This window comes from Cebus imitator, unplaced genomic scaffold, assembly GCF_001604975.1.
Source record: "Cebus imitator isolate Cc_AM_T3 unplaced genomic scaffold, Cebus_imitator-1.0 Scaffold178, whole genome shotgun sequence".
Taxonomy (NCBI): domain Eukaryota; kingdom Metazoa; phylum Chordata; class Mammalia; order Primates; family Cebidae; genus Cebus; species Cebus imitator.
In genome coordinates, this window is record NW_016107493.1 from 2,354,779 (window position 1) to 2,382,332 (window position 27,554).

Here is a 27,554-nt window from a genome sequence, read left to right on the forward strand (position 1 = left end):
GAAGAAAAAGCATTTATTTTCACTATTAACTGAAATGGAAAAGTAAGACATTTAGCAGAATTCATTTAAAAATAATTTAAATAAAATTTTTAAAAATCAGACATGTTTAAAAATATGGGTTCTTTGGCTATCCAGTATTTGAATGCTTAATTATAATTTTTACATGTTGAATGGATATTAAGAGTAACTCACCAGGCACCTAAAACTGCCATCATAGCAAAATGAGACAATGTTGAAAAGAAAAAAAATATTTTCTGGAATGAAAATATATTCAAGTTGATCGATATTCAGATGTTTTCTGTTTAATACTTTCTATTGGTCCTTTGTCCACATTTGTTTCAAACTGTTACTGTAATGTTAATGTATACTTTTGGATTGTGCCTTTGTCATGAGTTGAGAAAAGTAGTCCTACAAATGTGAAAGTTGTTACCACCACAGCATGAATGTATAATTGTATTAAAGTTGATCATCCACAGAAGTTTGTTTGGATGTGCTTTATATTATTAGCATTGTTAAAACTTCAGATTTTTTAAAAGGAAGCCATTTCTCTCCATACTGCTAGTTTGGGTTTGTATACAGTAAGTCGTCACTTAACATGTCAGTAGGTTCTTGGAAACTGGGATTTGAAGCAAACCAATATAACAAAACCTTTTTTTTTCCCTCATCATTGTTTTTTAACTAAGTGACAATGAAAAAAATGTTGAGGACCTGCTGTTTGTCCTTTTGTTTAAAGTTACAGGATGTTGAGGACTTACTGTACATTTTTTCATTATCCTCCATGTTTTTTCAAATGAGCAACTTTGAACCTTTTCTGTGAAAATACATATCTTCTCCCTTTTAAATTGCTCCATAAACATTTGCATTATATCCACTTCTGCTGGCTTTCATAGAGAACAAAATCTCTAACAAGTTCATCTTTTTCCCCTTTTCTGTGCTAATTCTCAGGGATCTATAGTCCTTTAGCTCCTTACAAGACTTGGTCAGGATATGGTGTAATCTATTTTTCTTTTCATTCATGTACTATCTAAGCAACCACCAAGGTCAAGGAGGGTCTAGGCAATGAGGATGTAGGACAAACAATACAAAGTCCCAGCATGCTGGTATAGAAATGTTTAATACATTAAACTTATGAGGTAAAATACAAAAGTAGTATTCATAAAAGAGCTTATTTTATTTTACTTAAAGGCCTTTAAGAGAAACAAACATTAGAAAAGATATAGATAGACCTCATCTGTAGACTCATGTTCCTCTTTACAAAGGCAGAGATCCAGCAGCTGTTAAACTAGTTAGTGGTGGAGACAGGCAGAGTCACCAGAAAAGGTCATTTTAGTATCCTGCTTAATGGAACTTAAAAAGAGACTACAACTTCGGTATATTTAAGACACCTAAAAACTTGTGGCTTGTATGCTTGAAACAAGACTAAGGTAACACCAGAGATGTGTGGGTGACTGCCAATCTATGTTAGTTCCTCCTGACTACATCTATTTTTTAGCACTGGGGAAAGGAGTCACAGCAGCACAGTTCCAATTCCATCCAGGCCTGCCTTCCAGCTTCCTGCATTTTTTTTTTTTTTTTTTTTGTCAACAACTCCTTTGATGTCTGTTGGCAACTTTTTATAGGTGATAGAAAAGCCGCCTTACTAAGGTTCTTTCCAAATGTTCACATAGCTGCTGTTCAAAAGGATGAAGGATACAAATTAAGTTTTGTTGACTTTGTTTCCTTTGTTTTCATATTTCAGCAAAGTGAGTTAGAAATTAATTACTGAACAAATAGAATTCTAATTTGCATCCAAATACTAAGACAAACATGTTACGAAATGCTAATAATTACACTCTGCAGTGTTTTTAAATTTGAGATGGGTCTCCCATGTTGCCCGGGCTGAACTTGAACTCCTGGCTTCAAGACTTCAAGCACTCCTCCTGCCTCAGCCTCCCAAGTAGCTGGTACTACAAGTGTGTACCACCACTCCCAGCTCTGCATATAGTACTTTTTTTTTTTTTTTTTTTTTGAGATAGGGTCTCACTATCACCCAGACTGGAGTGCAGTGGCACAATTCCAGCTCACTACAACCTGCACCTCTCAGGCTCAAGTGATCTTCCTATCAGCTTCCTGAGTAGCTGGGACTATTGGTGTGTACCACCACACCCCGCTAATTTTTTTGTATTTTTGGTAGAGACAGGGTTTTGCTAGGTTGCCCAGTCTGGTCTTGAACTCCTGAGTTCAGATGATCCACCCATCTCAGTGCATATAGTATTTTTAAAATGCATTTTGAAAGGGTAATGTGAACAAAAGTTCAAATAATATAAAACTGCAGATTCCCACATAGTTGAACCTCTTCTTGAAGGCATCATTATCACTAGTTTCTCTTGCATCCTTAGAAATAATTATATGCATATGCAAATAAGATGTTCACACACCACATACCTTATTACGCAAGTGGCAGTACAGTTCATTTTTTTCATGTAACTATACTGGAAAAATTCCATGCCTGTGCATATACCTCTTCCTCATTCTTTGCATAATATTTCATTTCTTTTATTGTATTACATTCTGGTGTAATGCAATTCATCATTACTTTTCTTTTTTAGATGGAGTCTCCCTCCATCACCAGGCAACCCCCAACTTCCTGGTTCAACTGATTCACCTCCCTCAGCCTTCCAAGTAGCTGGGATTACAGGCATGCGCCACCACACCCAGCTAATTTTTGTATTATTTTTAATGGAGACAGGTTTCACCATGTTGGCCAGGATGGTCTCAATCTCCTGATCTTGTGATCCGCCCGCCTCGGCCTCCCAAAGTGCTGGGATTGATTATAGGTGTGAGCCACTGCACTCGGCTCATCGTTAATTTTATTTTGAATCTTATCTGTGTAGCAAGCAGAGCAGTGAGAAATTTTGTGGGCAGAGGAAAAAAATTCCTTTTTGCATCAGGTCAAGCCCCCAAACTAGCCAAAGAAAAGCTGTGTAATCTATTTGGAAGTGCTGGAGATGTGCTGCACATCAGGGAGAAAGAATGGAGAATTACTGATCACAACTGTAATCTCAGTTTCTATCACCCATAGCTATGTGAGCCCAGACAATCATTAAGCAATCTGGGTTCGTTAGATGGCTTCTAAAATCTCGTTCAGTAAAAACTAAGATTCAGAACTCCTGAGAAGTTCCAGCTAACATATACTGTGTAATATTTACACATTAAAAACAAATATCTCATTTGGTCTTAACCCAGTAGGAAAAAAAGATTAAAATATTTTGTAGTTGAAATAAACAGACCCTAATAATAAAAACTATGACCAGGGAAGTAATTTTAAAACATCCCAAAGGAAAGTTCTCTAACTTTGTAAATATTATAAATACTGCAACAGAAGCTACCTCAAATCTCTCAGCAAAAAAAGAATATAATTAAATAGAAAAACTAGCATAAGTCATCAACTATGTGCCTGCCCTTGAACTATCTTTCTGCATTTTGGTAGTTCTGTTTTAAATATGAGGAAAATAAGCTTCACAGATAAATGTTATTTTGTCTAAGACCATCCAGTTTGCTTCTCCATTAAACAATTAAGATGAATGTTCATTGCACAACTGTAATCTGTTTTATTAATACTTCCAAGTTTTCTACATGACTCTAGATTTATAGTCTCTATCAGTTCAATTGCTAAGAAAAAAAAGGATTAAAAACTGACCATAAATACTGTGTACACTAAGAGGAGTTTTGTCTTTTTTCTTACTGAAGGACAAGGAATCACTAAAGAAGTTCTTTGCTTAGCCTAAGGTAATGAAGATCAAAATCTGATAATTAAATTTGGCTAATATAATCATTCCATTTCTGACAAGACTCTTTTCAGCTTTGTTGACCTGAGTAACTTATCTGTTTCCAAAGACACTTAGAAAACTCAGAATGTTTTATATGCTTCTCCTTTCTTATTTACTATAATTTATAGGGCATAAGTGGATGGATTCTCTTCAATAGAGAAAATTATTTTCTCTAATTAAAATGCACCAAATTGATGTACTAAGAGATTGCTTTACATGGGCACATTTATGTTCAGCAAAGATTATCTGCTCTTCAATGACACTGCAATATAATTACTAGGTACAGAACAAAGAATAGCAGAGATCCACACACAATGGCTCACTGTCTTCAATGACAACACTATTAGGATCTCATTTATTCATTCTTTAAGTAAATGTTTTCTAACATTCAAAAACCAAAAAAAAAAAGACCTGACAAACTGGGTGGCAAAAAACGTCAGGATCAGATTAAACATTTGTTTTGGACTAATTACAAAACTAATAATCCAAGTCACTATCATCAAGTCCAGTTGATCTCAGCTGATTATGTATGGAAACACCCTGTGAGGTCCATTAAGTTCCTATACCAAATCCCAAACATTCTCAATCAGTCTACAAAGTTGGGACCTAGGTATCTGTAGTTTTTAAAGTTCCTTATAAAATTCTGTTTCTAGGCAAATGTAATAGATACTATTAGTTACTCATGGTTTTCCTATCAGAACCGTGATTTTAAAAACTTATCCATTCTGTCCCCATATACCCCTCATGAGGCCTCCACTTCTACTCTCAGCTCCAGTAGACCTTACTGCCCTAAGTGTTATTCCAGACCCTTTGCCAGTGACTGGCTCAAGGATAGACAGGACTAAGTTATTTTAGAGCAATGAGACCTTAGGATATGGAAAGTGAATTCTGGGAAAGCTTTCTCATATTAGGACGAGGCCCCTAGAATCCAGCCTAACTCTTCCACTGCATGTAAATGAAGATGCGGAAGGCTCCAACTGCTACTGGCAATCATCCCATGACCACGAGGGTAGCCAGCCTTAGGATGATGCCAATGTTGTGGGTGAAAAGGGGGTGGGGTGCGGAGGCGGTCTCCCAAGGTTCTTGATGATATTACAGAATCACTGGATCAGAAACACTGCAGCCCATTCTATCTATAAATTTCACTTATTGTGATTCAATATATTTTCTTATTGTTTAAGTCATTTTCAGTTGGACTTTTAGTGGTCAGCATCTGAATGTTAAAGAGTGGTGTCAGCACAGCATTCTTTAATTATAACAATCTGCATCAAGTAGAATCCACACAAACACCCCTTCCTACTTATATAATCTGTTAAATCTGATTTATCTTTCCTATTTTAACAAAATGTTTAAAGATTAATTTATATCATTATACCTTTAAAGTATTTGACCTAAATGTTATTAAAATGTTTATGTGCATTGCATTCACTTAATTATCTATTCAGAGTTCTTGCTGTAGGCTTTGTCTTGAATGTGTATGACCATTCGTCGTGCATAGAAGTCCCTATATTCCTCTGGTAATTCGGCCAGTGTTTTCAAGGCTCTGTCCAAAATTTGTGCAGCTCTTGATGCTGCTTTAGGATCTTTGTTGCCATAGGTATCTGTTTTATCATAGCATTCAGATGGAAGGTGCTTCCAAAAGATGTTCACTCCCACTCCAAACTCTTCAGAAATTACATTATGGAACCACAAAGCTGGAGAAAGTTTAAAAAACAAGTTAAAAATAAAACCTACAGTTAAAAAAAAACCCAAAATGTCAGTGAAATATCACGAATTGCATATAGCCAATGTAAGAAATAATTCTTGTAACCAGATCCCTTCGTTAGCACACTCCAGGCTTTTAACAGAATCATTTTAACTTTTATGAATTGCCAACAAATTTAAAGTGTCAATAGCACAACCCTTACTTTTAAAACCTTTAGAAATAGCAATTTTTCCTTTAAACTTGAAAGACATAATAAAGATATATTTGTTTTGCAGTTCTCTAATCTAGGGCTGTGTTTTGTGTTACTTGTTTATACTTCCTGAGTCATGCAACCACATCAAAGTGTTTATTTTTTGGTACACAGAACATTTCAATTACTTGAGGAGTTACCTTTGACCTTTTCTGATTCACTACAATACTTTTGTCCCCGAAGACTTCCTGTTCAAGCTACAATTTGGTTTTCTAACTTGCTTAATTTCGTATTCATTATGGCCTCCTTAGTTTTATATTTCAAATGCAATTATAATCATCTTATATTTCTTTCAGCTTCTTTATAAATAGTATATAAAACTACAGCAAATATTTTGGTGGTAGAAATGATAAGTAAACTTTTATCATATTATATACCTACACTAATCACATTAAAAAACCCTTTTAATCCTGTGAAAGGGAGATTAAATTTTAGAAACTTATTCTAAGAGTGTTTAAGGAAAAACAAAAGCTTAACATATTTTGATTTGGAAAACTAATTTTCAAACATGGCTTTAATCTTAACTACACTTTCTTTCAGAATCTTTTCTCCCTTATTTAATATAATAGGAAGAAACTGCTAAGCCTTCTGTTGAATTTAAACCCAAAGATAGGAATTTTGCTTTTGTTTAAAAATATATGCAAATATTCAGTATTTCTTTCTTTTTTCATAAAACTGCATGTAGAATAAAGGAAAACCACACAGACCTTAATCATGTTCCCAAAATACAAAAAAAAAAAAAAAAATTTAAATTTAAAAGATGGCAATGGATTTGAAGACTAATATGTTGGTTGTTTTCAATGAAAATAAGAATTAAAAAGTCAATCAAATTTTTATAGATGATCAATTATATGAAAGACATTATATCAGGCTCTTTGGGAGAAGACAAAGATGAACAAAACATGGTTCTTTGTCTTCAAGGAATTTATCATCTAGTCCCAAATGAAATAATCAAATATCTATCTTTATTAATATTTACTTATTTTTATCAATGAAAACAAGTATTAATGATTCTTAATATATTTAGATACGGAACTACAACTATGAATAGAATTTGTTAATACATCCCTTTAATTTTAATTATGATTTTTATAATCTTCAAGAGTTCATTTTTAAGTATTAATTATAGATGTAATTACCTTGCTGTGGTGACTAACAACATTAAAACTTTATGTACTTTCAAACTAATGCCTATTAATTGAACAAAGAAATTAAGTGACACAAATCCAGACTGTATAGAAAAATAATGTACACAAATGATACCATACGTGTTGAGATTATAAAATGTTAATACTTAATGAAATCTTTCATCTGTTTTGGCCATGAAAAATATTTATCTTTTTTTGATAAATATTTAAGTGGCAAAATTCTAAAATACATGAATATTTTAAAAATAATTTATAAAACCAATCAATATAATCTTTTCCCACATATAAAGTATCTCACTTGATGTCATTTAATAAAATAGAGGACAATATTATTTTTAAAACATAATTTAAAAAACCAACCAGTATAATCTTTTCCCAGATATAAAGTATCTTACTTGGAAAATTAAACAAACAAACAAACAAAAAAACATTAAAAAAAAGTGCCTTGCCTGATGTCATTTAGTAAAATAGTTTAGAGTATAATATTATTTTTACAGGTTGCCCTTGAAAGCAAGACTGTTAATTTAATTTATTTAGAGACAGTGTTGCTCTGTTGCTCAGGCTGGAGTACAGTGGTTTCATGATGCCATTGCATCAGCCTCCTCAACCTCAATCTGCTGGGCCCAAGAGATTCTTCTGCCTCAGCCTCCCAAGTAGCTGGGACTTACAGATGCACACTACCATACCTGACTAAATGTATTTATTTATTTTTATAGAGACAGGGTCTCACTATGTTGCCCATGCTGGTCTTGCACTTTTGGCCTCAAGCAATCCTCCCACCTCAGCCTCCCAAAGTGCTAGGACTGTTAACTTATAATAAGTTTGCCTAGGCCTGCTTTAAGTGCGCGCACGCGCGCGCACACGCACACACGCACACACACACACAGAGTTTTGTATAAAAATCATCTTGTATAGGACAGGATACATATAACAAATATATGTTTGTACTAAAAAAAAAAAATCACATGAAGGATGAGTGACAGAGTATATATTTTATAAATAGCACATTACTGAGGTCTAGAAATCTTACCAGGAATGAATAATACATCACCAGCTTCAAGGGAACATTCATATCTTCTAGCCTTGGAAAAAAGTGGATATTTAGCCAAGTCTGGGTTATCTATATTCAGTACTTCTGATTTAGTACCTAAAAAGTTCCAAAAAGGGATCATGTAGATTCAACAAAGTTAGCACTTAAATAAAAGTAATCGTAAATATACATCTGAAAATTTATTCTTTTCTACACAATTACAATACCCGCACTATGAGAATTACTATGCTACTGAAATCTAAGACAGTTTTCAGTGACTCACTCTTTAATTCTGATGACTGATAGCCATGTAATATAATTAAGATAATCTCAAAATTTGAACCTGTTATTACATATATACACAAATACAATGGAGAATACAATTAGGAAGACATCCTAAAGTGTTCTTTTCCTGTAAGAATCAAGAGATTTCTCAAAGAGTAACTGAATAGACTTTAGAAATATAAACTTCAAAAAAAAAACAAACAAAAACCCTACCTTTTAAATATAAATACTGGGCATCTCGAGGGCTGAAGAGTACAACACGCTTTTTTCCTGTCACTTGTATTAAGAAATTATCCATTACCTGAAGACCAATAAAAGCTTATGGGGTAATTATTATCTAAAATTCAAATAAATAGAACCAATGGCATTCTAAACTTTAATTGAAAACCTGATCCTTTAATGAGACTTGATTTACTTTACTTAGGACTCTTACAGTCACCTAACAATAAAAACATTTGTATTCCATATACAACTGGGCCTTAAAGACATTTCTGCAGTACTGCCCTAAAATGGGAAGGCTTGGCAAATTAGGAAATGGGGAGTCAGAAAACTATTTACCCTTGTCATTAACTGACAGCACAGTTAAGCCTATTTAAGGCTCCCCTTGGTTAATATTTACTATCTGTTAAGGAATGCTATAAGCCCAATATTAGAGAACAGAGTAAAAGCACTTAGAAAAATCAGATGCCAGGAAAATACAAGGTACTGCTGCAACTACTGCTAAACTCTTAATGTATGTTCAACCATAATTTCATTAGAGGTATCTTGATTTTCAAATTATTTTTATAGGGATATAATTTCACAGATTTTATTTTTTTTCTTTTCTGCAAACTGTATGGTGATTTATGACAGATTTGCTTAATATATATTTATTATTGGAGCAATCTTAACTTTTCCTGTGAATGCAACAGTACACTTTCTTGGTAAAGATTGTGAAAAATGTTAAAGGCAGAGCCACATAATTCTCAGCTAAGGATTTAAGATAAACACTAAGCAAGATGCATTCATGACTTTTTACTTCTACCCAAGCATTCTTCCTTTTAGTACTAACCCTTTACTTATGTATACTATAACTATACAATCAAACTAGCATTCCTCTGACTTAATTTTATAAGAAAAGCTTTATATATTACATTCTATTATCATTCTTTTTTTTCTCTTTTTGAGACAGAGTTTTGCTCTTGTTGCCCAGGCTCGAGTGCAATGGCATGATCTCGGCTCACCACAACCTCCGCCTCCTGGGTTCAAGTGATTCTCAGCCTCCCAAGTAGCTGGGATTACAGGAACCTGCAATGACACCCGGCTAATTTTGTATTTTTAGTAGAGATGGGGTTTCCTCCAGGTTGGTCAGGCTGGTCTCGAATTCCCGACCTCAGGTGATCCGCCCGCCTCAGTCTCCCAAAGTGCTGGGATTACAGGCGTGAGCCACCATGCCCCAGCATTCTATTATAATTCAAAGTAAAAGGGATACTACTTAAAATTTAAAACATAATCATAGAGGCTGGGTGCCGTGGCTCACAAGTACTTTGGGAGGTCGAGGGGGACAGATCACTTGAGGCCAGTTGTTCAAGACCAGCCTGGTCAACATGGCAAAACCCCATCTATACTAAAATTACAAAAACAAATTAGCCGGGTGTGGTGGTGCATGTCTGTAATCCTAGCTACTCAGGTGGTTGAGACACAAGAATCGCTTGAACCTGGGAGGGATTGGTTGCAGTGAGCTAGGATTGTGCCACTGTACTCCAGCCTGGGTGATAGCGCAAGACTCTGTCTCAAAAACAACAACAATAATAATAATGATAATAATCATAGAATGTAGTTACAATGTATTACCACATGATTTTCTCACCATGTCATTAATATAAAATATAAAATATGCTAAGAGTTTATGTCTATTTCATTTAATTACAGATTTACTGACTATGGTAAAATCCTCCCAAGAAGTTCTCAACTGAATTATAAAACACATGTATAAAACATTATAGTGTGATTTAGAACTTAAAAAAATTTTTTTCTCTTTGGAAACCTGTCAGATATTGCTCTACCTTCCTTAAGTTTCTCTACTTCCCAACACTAAACTATATACCAAACTAGTATTTTTAATGTTTTTAAAATGCTTATAGATGTGTACACAAACTTAAGCAAACAAAATAACACCACTGATAAATAAGACCAATATTGCACACATTTTGCTGCCCTACAAATACAGCAGATATGTGATATTCTCAAGGCATATATATCCTAAGATCTTCAGATATCCTCATATCTTATAATTGCTAATGACTCAACAAGCTTCCGCCATTTTCCTGAATAATGTAACTCTGGAGAGAGCTATGAATCTCTGGGTGGCCAGAGTCATGTGTATCATTTACACCTCCTCATACTACAAGCTTATCACTTTTTTCAATACAATCTCCCCCCTTATCTGATGGCCATTTTTCACATGCAAAAAAATCACTTCATAAAACTTGGTATATAAATGATGATGAATCAAGAATTAGGACTACAGAGCAATACAAATGTGAGGAACCAACTAGGCTTTGCCATTAGCAAAATAATTCACTCCTATATCACTGCTATGCAGAGTACTTATTTTCCAAAAGTCATGTTTCAGCAAATTACACAGATCTTTAGGGTAGCCTATAGGAAGTTAAAACTGTGACTGTTAAATCTATAATGCTAAAGATCTATTGTAGCTTTAGATATCTCATTTATGTAGCATACATCATAATGAGTCCAAAGTTGTAATCCTGGTGAACTAATTCGAAAAACACTGGAAAAGAACTGTTCCTCTTTGAAGAATTCTGGAAACTTAATATCTCCTTCCAACAAAGGAAACTGCTTTCTGATATCTGCAACATCCTGTATTTACAGAAACATATAAAGGAAAAATTAAATTAGAACCCATGATATTAAGGAAGAATGGGGAAAAACTTTGTTCACTGCTTTAAAATACTAAAATACTATGATGTGACCATGTGCCAATATATGATCTTTTTCCCTTCCTCCCTTCCTTTCTTCTTTCCTTCTCTCTCTCTTTTTTTTTTTTTTTTTTTGAGACAGAGTCTTGCTCTGTCACCCAGGGTGGAGTACAGTAGCACCATCTTGGCTCACTGCAACCTCCGCCTCCCGAGTTCAAGTGATTCTCAATTCTCTTGCTTTAGCCTCCTGAGTAGCTGGGATTACAGACATGCGCCACCACATCTGACTAATTTTTAGTATAGATGGGGTTTTAATATGTTGGCCAGGCTGGTCTCCAACTCCTGACCTCAGGTGATCCACCCAACTCAGCCTCCCAAAGTGCTAGGATTATAGGCATGAGCCACCTCGCTCAGCTGATATATGATCTTTCAAATGAAGAAATACCAGGCTGTGTAACAAGGCTGCAGATTTAATAGTATCACTACCATTAAGCTCAATATACTTCATTAATGGAAAGGTTCTTCCTACTTTAAGCAAGAATTACACAATTGTTGTCCACTCTAATATTCAGGAGTCAACACCCTCAACTAACATTACTAGTCATCACCTACATAAAATCTGTGGATTCTACTGAGGGAAGGGACTAAAAGAGAGGGTAAACAACTAAATGATGAAACTAATGGAAAAAAAATCCCATTTGATCATTTTAGGGACTACTCCTTAACATGGCAACCATACTGATTTGACTCTGAGTACATGTCAAAACTTATACAATAAACTATTCAGGATTCTAATAATTATTTTTGGATTAATATTTTATTAGCTGAGTCACTACCTATAAAATATGCAGTAGAAGAAATTTCTTATTGTATAGCGATTAGATGACTGTAAACACTAAGATTCTAAAGGCCTACCTGAATACAAAGTAATCAATTTTTAATCATCTTACTTCTTATTTAGAGGCACAAATCACTGAGAAAAGAATGGAAAAGGATAAACAGGGTATATGTCAGGCAGTAAGTATAAAAATTACAGTGTTGCCAGTTAACATATATACATCCATTTAGATTTTAAGCAATTGTTTACCTTCAGAATTCTTACCTTTCTAGGATCTTCTCCAAGTGACCGTAAGTAGTATTTCTCATCCTTAAACATCCCATGGAAAAATAACATCAGCAATATTTTACTTTTTAAAATGTAAAAATGCTAAGATATGTATAGCTATCATGTATTCATAATAATTAAAAGTAAAAAAAGAATTATGTACTCAGAACTATGGAAAAAAATAAAACACCTTAATTTCAAAAATATTACAAAGTAAAGAAGTTACGAAACAAATCTTAAAATCTGACCCAGTTAAGTAGTTTTCTAAAAAGTTCAATTATTGCTGGTCATGGTGGGTCACACTTATAATCCTAGCACTCTGGGAGGCTAGGGGAGGAAGACTGCTTATGTCCGAGAGCTCAAGACCAGCCTGGGCAACAGAGTGAGACACCATCTACAAAAAAGTTAGCTGGGTATGGTGGTGCGTGCCTGGAGTCCCAGCTACTCGGGAGGCTGAGGCTGCAGTGAGCTATGATAGTGCCACTGCACTCCAGCTTGGGTGACAGAGCAAGACCTTGTTTCACGAAAGAAAAAAAAAAGTTAATTCTCTTACCCTTTCTACTAATGCTCTCTGGTGGCCATATGAAGAAATGTCTTGCTCATAATAATGACTGGATCCTTAAAACATTAAAATAAATTCTAAAGACAATATATACATACCATCTCTAAAGCTACAATGAGTTAGTCTTTATATTTCAAATTATTTAGATTTATTTTAATAGTGTTTTAGTACTTAGCAAATACAATACAAATGTACAGTAACAAAATACCTTATGCTTTTAATAATATATATATTTAAAATCTAGAACACTGTATTTTATAAATGTAAGCCTATCCCTGCCTATAAATTCTCAAGCCAAATGCTTAAGATTCAGCTCATGTATGAATTAGAAAAATATAATTTCATCATAGTAAACTTAAATTGATCATTTAAAAATTATTTAAAATTTTTAAATTGTTTTCAGACAGGGTCTCATTCTGCTACCCAGGCTGGAGTGCAGTGATGCGATCATGCCCACTGCAGCCTCAACCTCCTGGGCTCAGGCAATCCTCCTGCCTCAGCCCTCCAAGCAGCTGGGATGTTCAGCTAATTTTTTTTTTTTTTTTTTTTTTTTTTTTTTTTTTTTTTTTTTTTTTTTTTTTTTTTTTTTTTTTTTACTATTTGTAGAGGAGACTAGCTATATTGTCCAGGTTGGTCTCAAACTCCTGGACTTAAGTGATCCTCCTGCCTTGGCCTCCCAGAGTGCTGGGATTATATGCATGAGCCACCATGCTAGGCCGAAAATTATTATTTATACTTCACCAAGTACCTAAATAGAGAACTGTTTGAACTATAAAACATTCACTGTTAGAAAAGTGAGACCAAGTCAAGCACATAGGCAATCCAAACTCAGAATTCTGCCACTTTCACCCAATACTGAGCTTTACAACACAAACTTCAAAAGATCATCATATTTATCTTAAGACATAAATTGATGATTGAAGTTTTAATTGAACTCTCAGATTCACTGTTTTTCTATTTTTAGCTACCACCACATCAGATTTTCAAAATACGTTCTTCAAAATTCTGAGGGTTTTCTACTAGTTCTAAGACTTAAAAAATAAAATTCATGCAGCAGACACAGAGGTACACTTCTCAGGAATCCCTTCTGATTCCTGAGAAAGAACTCACTGCTTAACTGCAAGAAGCGTGATTAGCTTAGAGCTACCAGATGTTAACTTCTTTAGGTCCACCTCAGGATTGGAACCCAGGACATGCTCTTCTTGGGGTAGTCCCAACCAGTGACTTAAGATGGTAAATGACCTGGACACTGCCACCCAATGCAGGACTTTTCTCACAGGCAGTCTGCTCAGGAGTTCCAGGATGAGTTGGCAGAGACTGTCAGATCTGTATCTACACCTGATGGCTTCCTCGCCTTTCCTTTCACAGGTATTTCTATTTAGCAAGCCCTTTGCAGTCCTAATTCCATCTCAGCATCTGCTTCCTAGAGGACCAAACTGACAGTTCATGTTGATCTTGTTTACACACTTTCCATAATTTTTAGACTTTAATCATTTACCATGTGTCTATTTCTTTTACTTCACATTTCATGGCTATTTAAATCTGTACCACTCTTTACCTTTAGACACAAAAGTACCAAAGGGCAACTGAATATACATGTTCAAAGCATGGCTATAAAGTTAGAAAACAGTTCTCAGGTGCAACTAATGGGATCAATTTTAAAAGATATTTTGGTAATTTTACAGAATCACAGACCTACAGAGTTTGTGGGGATTGTGGTGGTAATCTAGTGTAAATATTACCTGACAAGAGAACTGTAAAAATGCAATGGCACAAAGCAAACAACAGCTTTATTCGAAGCTTAAAAAGCAATTTGTTTTTAAAATGTGCTTTTGAGTAACACAGTGAATTTTTTTTTCTTTTTTTTTTTTTGAGATGGAGTTTCGCTCTTGCTGCCCAGGCTAGAGTGCAATGGCGTGATCTCGGCTTACAACCTCCGCCTCCCAGGTTCAGGTGATTCTCTTGCCTCAGCCTCCCGAGTAGCTAGAATTACAGGCATGCACCACCATGCCTGGCTAATCTTGTATTTTTAGTAGAGATGGGGTTTTTCCATGTTGGTCAAGCTGGTCTCAAACTCCTGACCTCAGGTGATCTGCCTGACTCGGCCTCTCAAAGTGCTGGGATTACAAGCGTGAGCCACTGCACCCGGCCAACACAGTGAATTTTTAAAAACATATTTATATACAAGGCCTTAACGCCTTACTCAAGGCATTTAAATTGAATTATTTAAAGCTAGACTATAATTAAGTAGAATTCTTCTGCATTTAATCCTGAACAAATATTGTAGCAAATACACACAGAAATCACATTGATAACAAGAATATGGAAACAGGCTAATAGTCAATACATATGAAAATGAAGTTCTTCATTAGCATTTGATGTTGGCATATCAGACCAAAGCATTTTAAAAGGAAGTAACATTAATAGCTAACATTTAATGAGTAATTTCTATACATCAGGCATACTGCTAAGTATTTTACTGACTTTATTTAGTCAATCCTCACAAACACTTTATAAAATAGGTACTATTATTACCCCCATTTCAAAGATGACTATACTGAAGTACAGAAAAATAGTCTGGCCAGTTTGAGAGCTAATAAATAGCAGAGCTACAGTCTATGGTGCATCCAACTACATCTTAAGAATGTCTATCAGAGAAGGCCATAGCTCTTGTATATCTAGCATCCTTTCATGAGAAAACCCATTTAGTATACAGATATTAATGACTTCTTTTAAAAACGTTAAACGTAATTACCTCTGAAATAAAGAATTCTTTATGCTTCTCTTCAGCGGCTCTCTGGACCAACTGGTCAAAAGGTAAAGTTCTGAAATAAACAAAAAGGAATCCCTGGGCTTAATAATAACAGATTAACTAGTAAGAATGTAATCACTACACATAAAGGCTTGTTGCAGTTGGATATACTTTCCTGTTTTACACTATCTGTGATTTTTATTATAATCTATTATGTGAAATTCTAACTTTTCAAAACTCATTGAGCAGTAGGCTTACTTGACCTAAGTTGTCTAAAATTTTGGAATTAAAGATTTAAAACTCTATGGTTCTAATGGATCCTTCTATAGGTCAATATTCTTCTATTCCAAGTTATGATAGAAAAATGTTCCTATGGTATCTGATTACCTTTGCAAATACACAGACTTTCAGGTTCTGCTACCTGTTTTTAAGTGTCATGGCAAAACAAATCTTATGAAGAGCGGGGCAAACTACTCGTGCTACTTTGGAAGAGACAATACACAAATGGTCCCATGAAGATAACCACCCTCCATTCTTCCCACCTTTTGGCACTATCACAGAACACAGAAGCCAGTAACACTGCTCTCATCCTTACTTCTGAGGAATAGCTCAAGGAGAATTCCAGTGAAGTGACCAATTTTTATCCTTCAAAATTTCTGCCCAAATGCCTGTCTTATTCTATCCTGATGAACAGGGCTGAATACTGTGGAAGCAAAGTTTGTTTTCTTTACATCACACTCTTGAGCTAGAAGGATATTTTTACTCCAGATTGCTTCTATCCCTTCACTTTCTAAAATCAAAAGTACTGCCCTATAAATGAAGATGATACTGTGTAGGTAACAAGACAATGAATTCCTCAAAAGCCTCTAGGTCAAAAGCCCCTCCTCTGCTCCCTGTACTGCACTCCTGCCTCCAAACTTCTGATTAAAAGCTGAAATCTTTTCAGTCTTACTACTAAATATCTTCCCACTTGAACTCTGTACTGAGAAAGTGGAAAGGAAAGGTTAGCTAAACACTTTCTTCTTCTCTATGAGATGACTAGGGCCAGCTTACTTTTTCCTTGCACTGTTTTCCCAGAAATATACTAAGTAAAAACAAACATGGTGTGAACCCATGAATTATGTTGAATAAAAAAAAAAAATTAAAGACAAATGTGGAATGTCAGTTGTGACATCAGGTAACACTGTTTATTGTAAAAATAACCTTTGGTTGATGAATTATGTCTGCACTATGTGGCTTATGAGTAGACTATAAATACTTGTTCAGAAGTAGAGGATTTGGCTTTCCTGTGTATAGTGCAACTCTCCTGAGTACGGCCCTTGGAAGAATGCAGAAGCTAAGTTCATGGGGTGTTTCAAGCTACTGGTTTCTGTGGTCCATGTGTCTTACCTAAGCTCAGGTGTTTCTATACTGCCTCCATAGTCTCATTCCCTTACAACTAAGCTATAACTTGATGAGTCAAAAAATAGTCCCTGGATTTGTATAAAGGCTCCACTGATACGATCCTGCTAGAATGCCATTTTCTGCCTTATATCCTCCTGCAAAAAGCTAAGGGAATCTGATGCCAGGTTATGGATTGGTGGGTGCTGTGAATGTCAATCTGAACTTCAGGCCACTCCTGGTAATTATGTAGAGTGAGCATTGCAGGAGAGGAAAGAGGGGTTTGCCACTACTCAGACCAATGCAGAGTACGATTTCTTGGACTATAAATAGTGTCTGACTAACTAATATCAACAAATTTACTTGGCATTCTCCTACTCAATGTTTCCCATCCGTGACCTCACCATATACCCTTCATTCCTTCATGCTTTCATTCTTCAAAGCATCTTTGAAGGGTCTGGGCCAGTAGGGAAGCTTATCTGGACCATAGCTACTATTGTAATTGCTGCATTTACCCATGCTTAGCTTTCTTACTAGGGCGAACACAGAAGTATTCTTTAGACCTTTAGAAAAACAGAGCAGAATAGTGACCCTGAAAAAGCAGACAGAGTAGCTCAGCCCAGATAAGCAGAACTGGGGTGCCACCAGCAACCTTCTCTCTCTCTCTCTTTTTTTTTTTTTTTTCAAGCTCCAGCAACTTTTATTTTCATGAGTGAGAGTTGGAAATCAGCTGTTAGGTTCTGTGCCCATGACACTGACTGCTGCCTGGCACCCACTCTCTATACAGTCATTAACAGTAACCCCCTCACAGGAGGCTCCAGCCAGAGTCAGGGGCAACCTGTGAGCGGCCAAGAATTGCCTAGCTGACTCTAGTTTTTGCCAGTGACCTAGTGTATACTGGGGGATGCAGTTCTTGTGTAGATGGACCAAGCAGTGACTTGGAAGCTCCTTCAGTCCTAATTGTGTGGCAGCTGCCTCCTGTGCCTGCTGTTGAAACAGCTCCTGAGATAAGACACAGCCACTTGCCTCCAGCGTCTGTAACCAGGAACCTCCCAGCATCAGTCACTCTGAGGCCAGGGGGCTCCCATCCTGCTCAGGGAAAGCAACTGAGTCATACACAATTCCCAGGACGCCTGGATCTTCTGATCTACCTGTCATAGCTTCTGCTAAGCCCAGATGGGGGAGAAATTAGGAATATAAATTGGGAAGTTGTTTGACTTTTTAAAAATCTATCCAAGTTTCAAAAAGAAGAGCACTGGTTATTAACGTGCCATTTGTCTGGACTGGCGGCACCAGTAAGGAGGGTAATGTCAAAGGTTTAATCACAGACTCTGTGGAGTCAGGGAAATTTGAGTAAACACCTTGGGCTCCATCATTTCAAGCTATATGATCCTGAGAAGTTACTTAATATTTTTAAACCTCTCTTTCCTCATTTGTGAAATTATTATTAAAAATATCTACCTCACAGATTGTTCTGAAGTTTAAATGAGTAATATAACCTAGATTGCTTGGCACAGTACCTGATAATATAATAAGTGCTCAGTAAAGGACAGATGGTGGGGTTAACAGCAATGATAATGTACCCTTTTGCAGCATGCAAGTAGTCATCAACATTTTAAAAAAGAAGAAAAAAGCCCTTCACTGTCTTGTTCCCCATTTGGAAAAGGCTGCTTTAAAAAATCAAGATCAGAACTGATGAGAGTACAATAAACAACAAGAGCAAGATGATGACAGGAATTACAGGATGCGACAGATAGATGTGGCAAACCTGACATGATGAGACTTTTTAAAAACAATCTATGATCAGAAGAATGCCAACAATATCCTTTCAACACTCAGGGTTCTTTTGTCCAGACTATCCTAACTCTGAACAATGAGCACTACCAAGAAGAAAGAAGTAAAAATTCATATTTGCTAATGTATCAATCTTCCAATGTTTGATGAAGCGTAATAGCAATCTCAATTTGAAGTGATAATCATAATAAATACGTGTGTGCAGGGTTTCTTACTTTCTAGTCTCTCTCTGGCCTGGATGCATTCCTTCTTTCTTACTGCTTGGTAAATGCTAAAAATGACTAAACCTATTTTTTTTCTTCCACTTAAAAAAAAAAAATCTTGCAACTTTTTAGTAGCTCTAGTGAAAGGCTTGGAGGAAGCTGCGATAGGAACTATTACATAACGTATGTGCTTCAAAAACAAGTTTTGAAAAGTTTAAAAGACATGACAAAACATCAAGGCAATTCAAGATGAAGTTTCAATACTGGTTTGTTACGGCATTGGACTCTCTGGAAAATAAACATCATTAACTGCTGGCTGAAAAACACTCATCATTCCAGCATTTTTAATCTGATAAAAAATGAAAAGTTCTTACACTTGGAAAAACTTAGGGCAATTAAATTCAATTCATGGCCTATTAATAACTAAAACCATTATGGTGAATATTCAAAGGATTAAAAACTGAGCAATGCTTTGGCAGCTGCTATATGAACTTGGAAAACTAATGAGAAAGTAATGGCTGTGGACGTTAGAAGCTCTGTTTAACTCATCTCTAAATTGAAGTCTTGTGAACTACATGGCTTTTCAATAGACTGCATTTGCTGGGAACATCACACGCTCAGAGTTTGAAAGCTGTTTGTTTTTAATTTAACAATTTAAATGAAACTCATGGGAATAAATAGCAAATGAAATCTGCAAGATGACAGCATTTAAAACTTTCATCTTTAGACAATCAGTGGCTTTTGTCTATTTCTTATTTACTCTTAAGAAATTCCACAGCATAAAATGACAATCATGAAAGAAATTAAAGGTATTTAAGACTATTTTATCAAAAGGGAAAATTAAGTATGATTTTTTTAAGTTATCTAAGTTGATGAAAGATTATATCGAACATACCTTATCCTGGTGTTCTGGAGAGGACAGAAAAAGAAATCAAGAGCCTTTTGGAATTTCCTGTTCTAGACAACAGTTACTAATGTGGTAGGATCAATTAATTAATCAAGCATTGAATGAACACAGCACATCCAACTTCACACGTAATCTAACCCTAGTTATAGAAATGTTCTCTTCCTTCTAACCCTCCAGAAGGTGTTGGGTATATACCCTATTTAAAAAAATTGTTGGCCAGGCATGGTGGCTCATGCCTATAATCCCAGCATTTTGGGAGGCTGAGGCAGGTAGATCACTTGAGGCCAAGAGTTTGAGACCAGCCCGGCCAACATGGTGAAACTCTGTCTCTACTAAAAATACAAAAGTGAGCTGGGCATAGTGGCATGTGCCTGTAATCCCAGCTACTCGAGAGGGTGAGACAGGAGTATCACTTTAACATGGGAGGCAGAGGTTGCAGTGAGCCGAAATCACCCACCTGCACTCCAGCCTGGGTGGCCGAGTAAGACTCTGTCTCCAAAAAAAAAAAAGTCATTGTATAATTATGTAAACTCAGAAAATTCTTGTCTTTTAAAAACCACTCTTTAAAAATCAGTAAGCTATTCCATGATTACATCAAACCAGCCAAAAGATGAAATGCCATATGGTCTTTGTATAATAATGCAAAAATATTTTAAAAGTTTTAAAAAAGTTATTTGTATCCCCAGAGTAAACCTCAGAAGAAAATACCTATATACAAAGTTCTTACTAATGAAGTCCATCTGTGCAACTGCAGCAACATGAATCTTTACTTCTTTCTTCCCTCCAACTTGGCTTAGGTAATCCGCCGTCCATTTGCTTGTACATGGCCCCAAATCAATCCCTTCCAACACAAGAGGTTTTCTCTGTAAGTGGGGAAAGAAATACAAAAACAAAATTCATGAAAACCAACAACATATCAAGAGCTGTATTTGGCAATAGGGAGACAAATACAAGTAAGATCGACTCTTGCTACCAAGATGCTCGAACTCAAAGCTTTTGACAGTTCATGCTGTCACTAAAACAAGAAGAGGAGCCATGTGAAATATCTAGAACAAAATTTTAAGATTAGAAAAACAAAACAAAACTGCAAGACCATCAATAGATAATGAGTAAAATTTGTATTTTATAATCAAATATTTTTGTAACTTTTAATTTTGATGTCATTTCAAACTATAAAAAAGTTTTAAGAACTCTACAAAGAATTTCCACAAATGCTTTACACGGATTCACCAGTTGTTAACATTTTGCACATTTGCTTTATGATTTGTTCTTACTGTCAAGAGGAGATATTATTAATTGAAATTAAACATAATTTAATTTTTGAGCCCATTTCAAGGTTTAATTGCTGACACCATGCTCCTCTATCTCTAAAAACTTAAGTATATTTTCTGAGAACAAAGACATTCTCTTATATAACCACAGAATAATTACCAAAATTATATTTAACATTGACGTAGGCCGGGTGCAGTGGCTCACGCCTGTAATCCCAACACTTTGGGAGGCTGAGGCGGGCAGATTACTTGAGGTCAGGAGTTTGAGACCAGCCTGGGCAACATGGTGAAACCCCATCTTTACTAAAAATACAAAAGAAAAAAAAAATTAGCTGGGCATGGTGCTGCATGTCTGTAATCCCAGCTACTCGGGAGGCTGAGGTGGAAGAATTGTTCGAACCCAAGAGACGAAGGTTGCAGTGAGCTGAGATTGAGCCATTGCACTCCAGCTTGGGTGACAGAGTGAAACTCCATCAGACACACAAAAACAAAACATTGACATAATGCTACTATCTAATCTACAATCCATATTCAAATTTTTCTAATTGTTCCAATGATTGCCTTTAGCGTATTTTTTTCCTAGCCCAGAATTCATTTAGTTGCAATGTCTCTTTTAATCTGAAATGTTTAATCATCAGCCTCGTTATCTTCTATGACCTTGACATTTTGGAAGAGTATAGGCCAGCTATTTTGCAGAAAACCCTTCAAATGGGGTTTATCTGAAGTTTCTTCATAATTAGACTCAAGTTACACATTTTGGAAAAGGAATGTGCCACAAAAGGAATGGTGCTGCCTTCTCAGCATGCCACATCAGGTGGCACACGATGTTTTGCTATGATGAGTGCAAAAAACTGATTTTTCTAAACTCCATAATTTCTTCTATATTTATTAGTCGGCATTCTAATATCAAAATAAGCTCTAACTTTTCCATTGAATTATTTTATTCACTGGGTAATAATCTAGTGATATAATTTTGATGCCCAGATTATCCCAGATTTGGCCAGTAAGCCCCTTCAAAATGCTTCTTGTGACTTTTTAAACTGGGCACTTCCTTACTTTATGGCAAAATAACACAATCTGACATCTTTTATACTTTTTCTGCCCAGCCCTGTGATCGGTCATTTCTTAAAGTAGCTCTGGTTTCTTCAGTGGACAGAGCTAGGATATATGTGAGGATCTATGTATACCCCACAATTCACATACCTATTCTATTCAGCTCTCTCTCCATATATATCCATATATATAATACATGCACACACATATATACCTAATAGATGTATGTATGAACCATAAACATTTCAAGTTCATTATAGTCTACTGAATTTGTAATTCCCATTTTCAACAGTGAGAAACCTAGTTCCCATCCTCCTCAATGTTTAATCACTTGCAAAATCCCAGAACTCACAGGAAGTAAAGAATTCACAGAATTTGCTTTTGCCACTGTTAGGTCACGCCACTGTAAAAAACATGTCTACAGCAGGTCCTCAAATTAAGTTATAACTCAGATGAGAAAAAAAAATCAATTCCTAGCCAGGGCCACTGTCTGAGTGGTTCTTCCATTCTCCTCACATCTCTGTGGATCTTCCTGGGTACTCTGGTTTCCTCCCACAACCCAAAGATGTGCACATTAGGTTCACTGGCATGTCTAAATGGTCCTAGTACGAATGAGTGCGTGTGTGTGTACATGTGTGTGTGAGTGCGCCCTGAGATGGGATGGTATCCTGTCCAGAGTTGGTTCCTATCTTGTGCCTGAGCTGCCAGGATAGACTTCAGCCACCTGTGACCCTGAACTGGAATAACAGGTTGGAAAATGAAGGAAAGAGTGGATACAAAGTATGTAAAACAAAAATTTGTAAAGCATATGATAATCATACAAGTGCACAATAAACAAGGCAGTATGAAAGCACTCAGTGAACCTGCCACACTTGTTTTTGAACTGTTCAGTGATAGGAGGTGCTCCTTACAATTTTCCATTTGTAAACATTTATTCCTTGATTTAACTCACCACTATAATGACCACTGTTGAACAACAAGTCACCAAAAATTGAGTAATTATTTGTTTATATTCATCTTTCTTAATTGTATATGAAGCTCATATTTATTTCAATATTTAAGATTAGAAGTATTTTGGGTCTTTATTTACAAGTTTGGTGATGTTTTTATGGCCATAAATATGCCACTGTAACTTAACTCTTGTTCATATCAACTTACCTGTGGTAAAAACTGGTTTCATCATAGGCCATTTCCCTTAAAGTTGCAGCTTCCAAGAACTTACAGAGAACATTAAATGAGGACTTACTGTACTAGCTAGAATTCAATTTGTTTTCAGTTCTTTTTGTCTTAGACTGAGGACATATAATTAAAGTACTGGTGTTTAAAAAAAGTGACATGGGTAACTTCTTTCTCTCCCATTTAAATAGGTTCATGTGTTACTTTTTATATTCTATATTACAGGTTTTTAAAAAATAATTTTTCATCCTTGATTTTATTATTACTTTAGCATGTAAAACCTTAATATGATTCCCCAAATCAAAACTATACAAAAGTCACCCCATCCATATACTTCCATCTCATACTTACACATCCCCTATGCATAACCGATTCTCCTTAATTTTTGGCTTACCATTCCTGTATTTCTTTTCTGCAAAGTGATCAAAAACATGTATTTCCCTCTCTCTTCCTTTTTTTACATAAATAGCTTACTATATATTTTGTAATTTGCTTTTTAAAAAATTCATAAATATATCCTAGAAATCACCACTCTCAGATCAGATATCACCTCTATTCTTTTTTACATCTTAGTATGCCTCAGTGTAAATGGGCCATAATTTATTCAGTTACTCTCATCTGCATAGGCATTTAGGTTATTTCCAATAATTTGCAAGTATAGAAACAGTATGTAAATATTTTCACATTTTTGAAGGTATATCTTCAGAATAAATTCCTAAATGAGGAATTACTGGGTCATAAGTAAACACGCATAGTTAGATATGCCAAAAGAGTTGTACCATTTGGTATAAAATTTGACAGTGCCAGTTTCTTCACAGCCTCACCAAGAGAATATTACCAGAGCTTTTTAAATTTTTGCCAATATGATAGGGAAGAAGTTGTATCTCAGTGTAGCTTTATTTCTCTTCAGAGTAAACTTAAACATCCTAGTTTAAAGGCCATTTAAATGTTGCTTTTTCTCCCCTCAATCATTTGTTCATTTTTCTACTAGATTTTCAGCCTTTTACCACCTCCTCACTCCTTTTTTTATTTTGAAACAGAGTCTTGCTCTGTTGCCCCAGGCTGGAGTGCAGGGGCCCGATCTTGGCTCACTGCAACCTCCGCCTCCCAGGTTCAAGCAATTCTTCTGTCTCAGCCTCCTGAGTAGCTGGGACTACAGGCACCTGCCACCATGCCTGGCTAATTTTTGTATTTTTAGTTGAGATGGGGTTTCACCATGTTGGTCATGCTGGTCTCAAACTCCTGACTTCGTGATCCGCCCGCCTGGGCCTCCCAAAGTGCTGGGATTACAGGCGTGAGCAACCACGCCCACGCCTTACCCCGTTTTAAAAGTTCTTTCCATACAAGGGCTTTTACTGTCCTTTATATGAGATATATGTTGCAACTATTTTCTCCTAGTTTGCATTTGTCTTTCAAATTTGCTTATAGTGTTTCTGGCATACAAATGTTTCATGTAGTCAAATTTTTTTTTTTTTTTTTTTTTTTTTTTTTTCCTTTTTTTTTCTTGAGACAGTCTCGCTCTGTCACCAGGCACCAGACAAGAGTGCAGTGGTGTGATTTCGGCTCACTGCAACCTCTGCCTCCTGGTTTAAAGCAATTCTCCTATCTCAGCCTCTCGAGTAGCTGGGACTCCAGACACGCACCACCACGCCCAGATAATTTTTGTGTTTTTAGTAGAGACAGGGTTTCACTGTGTTGGCCAGGATGGTCTTAATCTCTTGACCTCATGATCCGCCCGCCTTGGTCTCCCAAAGTGCTGGGATTACAGGCATGAGCCACCATGCCCAGCCCATAACTTCTTTGATCTTCAGGTTTTTGTCTGCAAAGTGTATGTTACTATACAGTGGTCCCCTGATAGCCACATGGGATTGGTTTCAAGACCCCTATAGAAAACAGAGAATCCCTAGATGCTCAAATCCCTTATATAAAGTCCAGTAGTATTTGCATATAACCTGTACATACCCTTCTGTATACTTTAAATAATCTCTAGGTTACTTTTAGTGCCTAATACAATTTAAATGCTATGTAAATAGTTGTTACAGCATATTTTTAAAATATGTATCCTTTTTTGTACTATTACTTTTAGTTTTGGAGGGGGTTAATTTGTATTCCACAGAGATGAAGGCTCAACTGTATCTACTTAGTACAAGATCTAGATTTGATTTTTTTATGTATTTAAAAAAATAGAGTTTTGTACACAGTAGCTCACACCTGTAATCCCAGCACTTTGCGAGGCCAAGGCAGGCTGATCACTTGAGGCCAGGAGTTCTAGACCAGCCTGGCCAGTATGGTGAAACCCCATCTCAACTAAAAATAGAAAAATTAGCCAGGTATGGTGGTGCACGCCTATAACCCCAGCAACTTGGAAGGCTGAGGCAGGGGAATCACTTGAACTCAGGAGGCAGAGGTTGCAGTGAGCCAAGATTGCACCATTGCACTCCAGCCTGGACAACAAGAGCAAGACTTCATCTCAAAAAATAATAATAAGAGAGACAGGATCTTGCTCTGTCATCGTGCAGTGGCATGATCAGAGCTCACTGCAGCCTTGAACTTTTGGGCTGAAGTGATCCTTGCACCTCAGCCTCCTGAGTAACTAGGAATATAGGTATGTGCCAGCTCACCTAGGTAATTTTTATTTTTAATTTTTATTTTTTTGTAGAGACTGGATCTTGCTATATTGCTCAGGGTGATCCCAAACTCCTGGCCTCAGGCACTCTGCCTACTTCAACCTCCCAAAGTGCTGGGATAATAGGCATGATCCCCTCAGTCTTATTTTTAAAAGTTAGTATGTTACAGTTTTGATTACAGGAACTTTATGCCTGTAATCCCAGCAATTTGGGAGTCCAACGTGGGTGGATCACCTGAGGTCAGTAGTTTGAGACTAGCCTGACCAACATGGTGANCACCATGTTGACCAGGATGGTCTCGATCTCTTGACGTGATCCACCCGCCTCGGCCTCCCAAAGTGCTGGGATTACAAGCGTGAGCCACCGCGCCCGGCCTCATGTAGTCAAATTTTAATCTATTATTACAGCTGAATTTTGAATCATAGGTAGAAATGCCTTCCATTGACCTAGATTATAGAGGAATTTACCCATATTTTCTTCTAGCACTGTGTAGTTTCATTTCTTTACATTTTTCTGATCCACTTGGGAGTTTATTCTTATGTACAGTGTGAGATACAAATAGAATTTTATTATTTTCTAAATAACTATCCAGTTGCTCCAGCACCATTAGGGCAGTGAAACTCCTCTGTATAATACCACAATGGTGGATTCATTTTATTATAAATTTGCCCAAACCTATGGCATGTAAAATATCAATAGTATGCCCCAAACGTAAATTATGAATTTTGGGTGAAAATGATATGTCAATGTAGGTTTAACAATTGTAACAAATATACCACTCTAATGAGGGGATGTTGATCATGGAGGAGGCTATCCATGTCAGGGCAGGAAGGATATAAGAAATCTCTGTACCTTTGGTCAGTTGTGCTATGAACCTAAAAAGACTCTAAAAAATAGTCTATTTTTTAAAAAGTCATTTTTTGCCCTAGGGCTTTTTGAAATGTCATGTTTATTACACACTAAATTTCCATATGAATAGATATTTCTGAACTTTCAATTTTATTCCCCTGGTCTATCTATTCATGTACCTGTACAATATACAGATGGAGTTATTGGAAAATGTTTACCAAAAAACTCATAGGCCTATGTCCCCCTCATGCTTTTTAATGTTTCCAGATAGAAAGGTAGGTCATTTTTTTCCAATTTTGTTATTAATTTCTAGTTTTACTGCACTATGGCCAGAGAAGGTTGTCTGTAATTTTCAACTTTTTAAAATATAATGATGCTTTCTTTGTGATATATGTCTTGTCTGAAGGGATTAAATTACAAAATACCTTTTGCAAAATACCTTTTACTCTGCATCTTACAAAGCAATTCCACATACATTAATCTTCACAACACTGCCTTTTAGGCAACTTATGACTAGCACATTATAAGATGGGAGGGGTGGGGTGTCTAGAGACAGGGAGAGCAAGAACAACCCATCTAGTACAAGTCTCCAAATAAAGGCTTGAATCCTATTCGGTAGGTTGCTATCAAAAGAAAAACTTCATTCCTCCCATGCTCCACTACCTTCGCCTTTTTTTTTTCTTTTCTTTTTCTTTTTTTTCTTTTTTTTTTTTTTTTTTTTTTTTTT

General features: G+C 36.1%; 1 protein-coding gene across 4 annotated transcripts in view; it reads right to left on the reverse strand.

Moving 5' to 3' along the window:
* Window positions 1-2,538: 2,538 nt before the first annotated feature.
* TYW5 (tRNA-yW synthesizing protein 5) overlaps window positions 2,539-27,554 on the reverse strand; it is a 26,459-nt gene continuing 1,443 nt past the window's right edge. For 2 of the 4 annotated variants that reach the window (XM_017545186.2, XM_017545188.2), the window contains 7 exons: window positions 20,560-20,714; window positions 15,571-15,640; window positions 12,251-12,295; window positions 10,952-11,089; window positions 8,441-8,528; window positions 7,943-8,059; window positions 2,539-5,503 (listed from right to left, as the gene is read on the reverse strand). In XM_017545186.2, coding sequence (XP_017400675.1) covers window positions 5,247-5,503; window positions 7,943-8,059; window positions 8,441-8,528; window positions 10,952-11,089; window positions 12,251-12,295; window positions 15,571-15,640; window positions 20,560-20,714 — 870 coding nt within the window. In that variant the 3' untranslated portion in view covers window positions 2,539-5,246. The remainder of the gene's footprint in view (window positions 5,504-7,942; window positions 8,060-8,440; window positions 8,529-10,951; window positions 11,090-12,250; window positions 12,296-15,570; window positions 15,641-20,559; window positions 20,715-27,554) is intronic. The other 2 variants (XM_017545187.2, XM_037744527.1) reach the window with 2 other exon arrangements.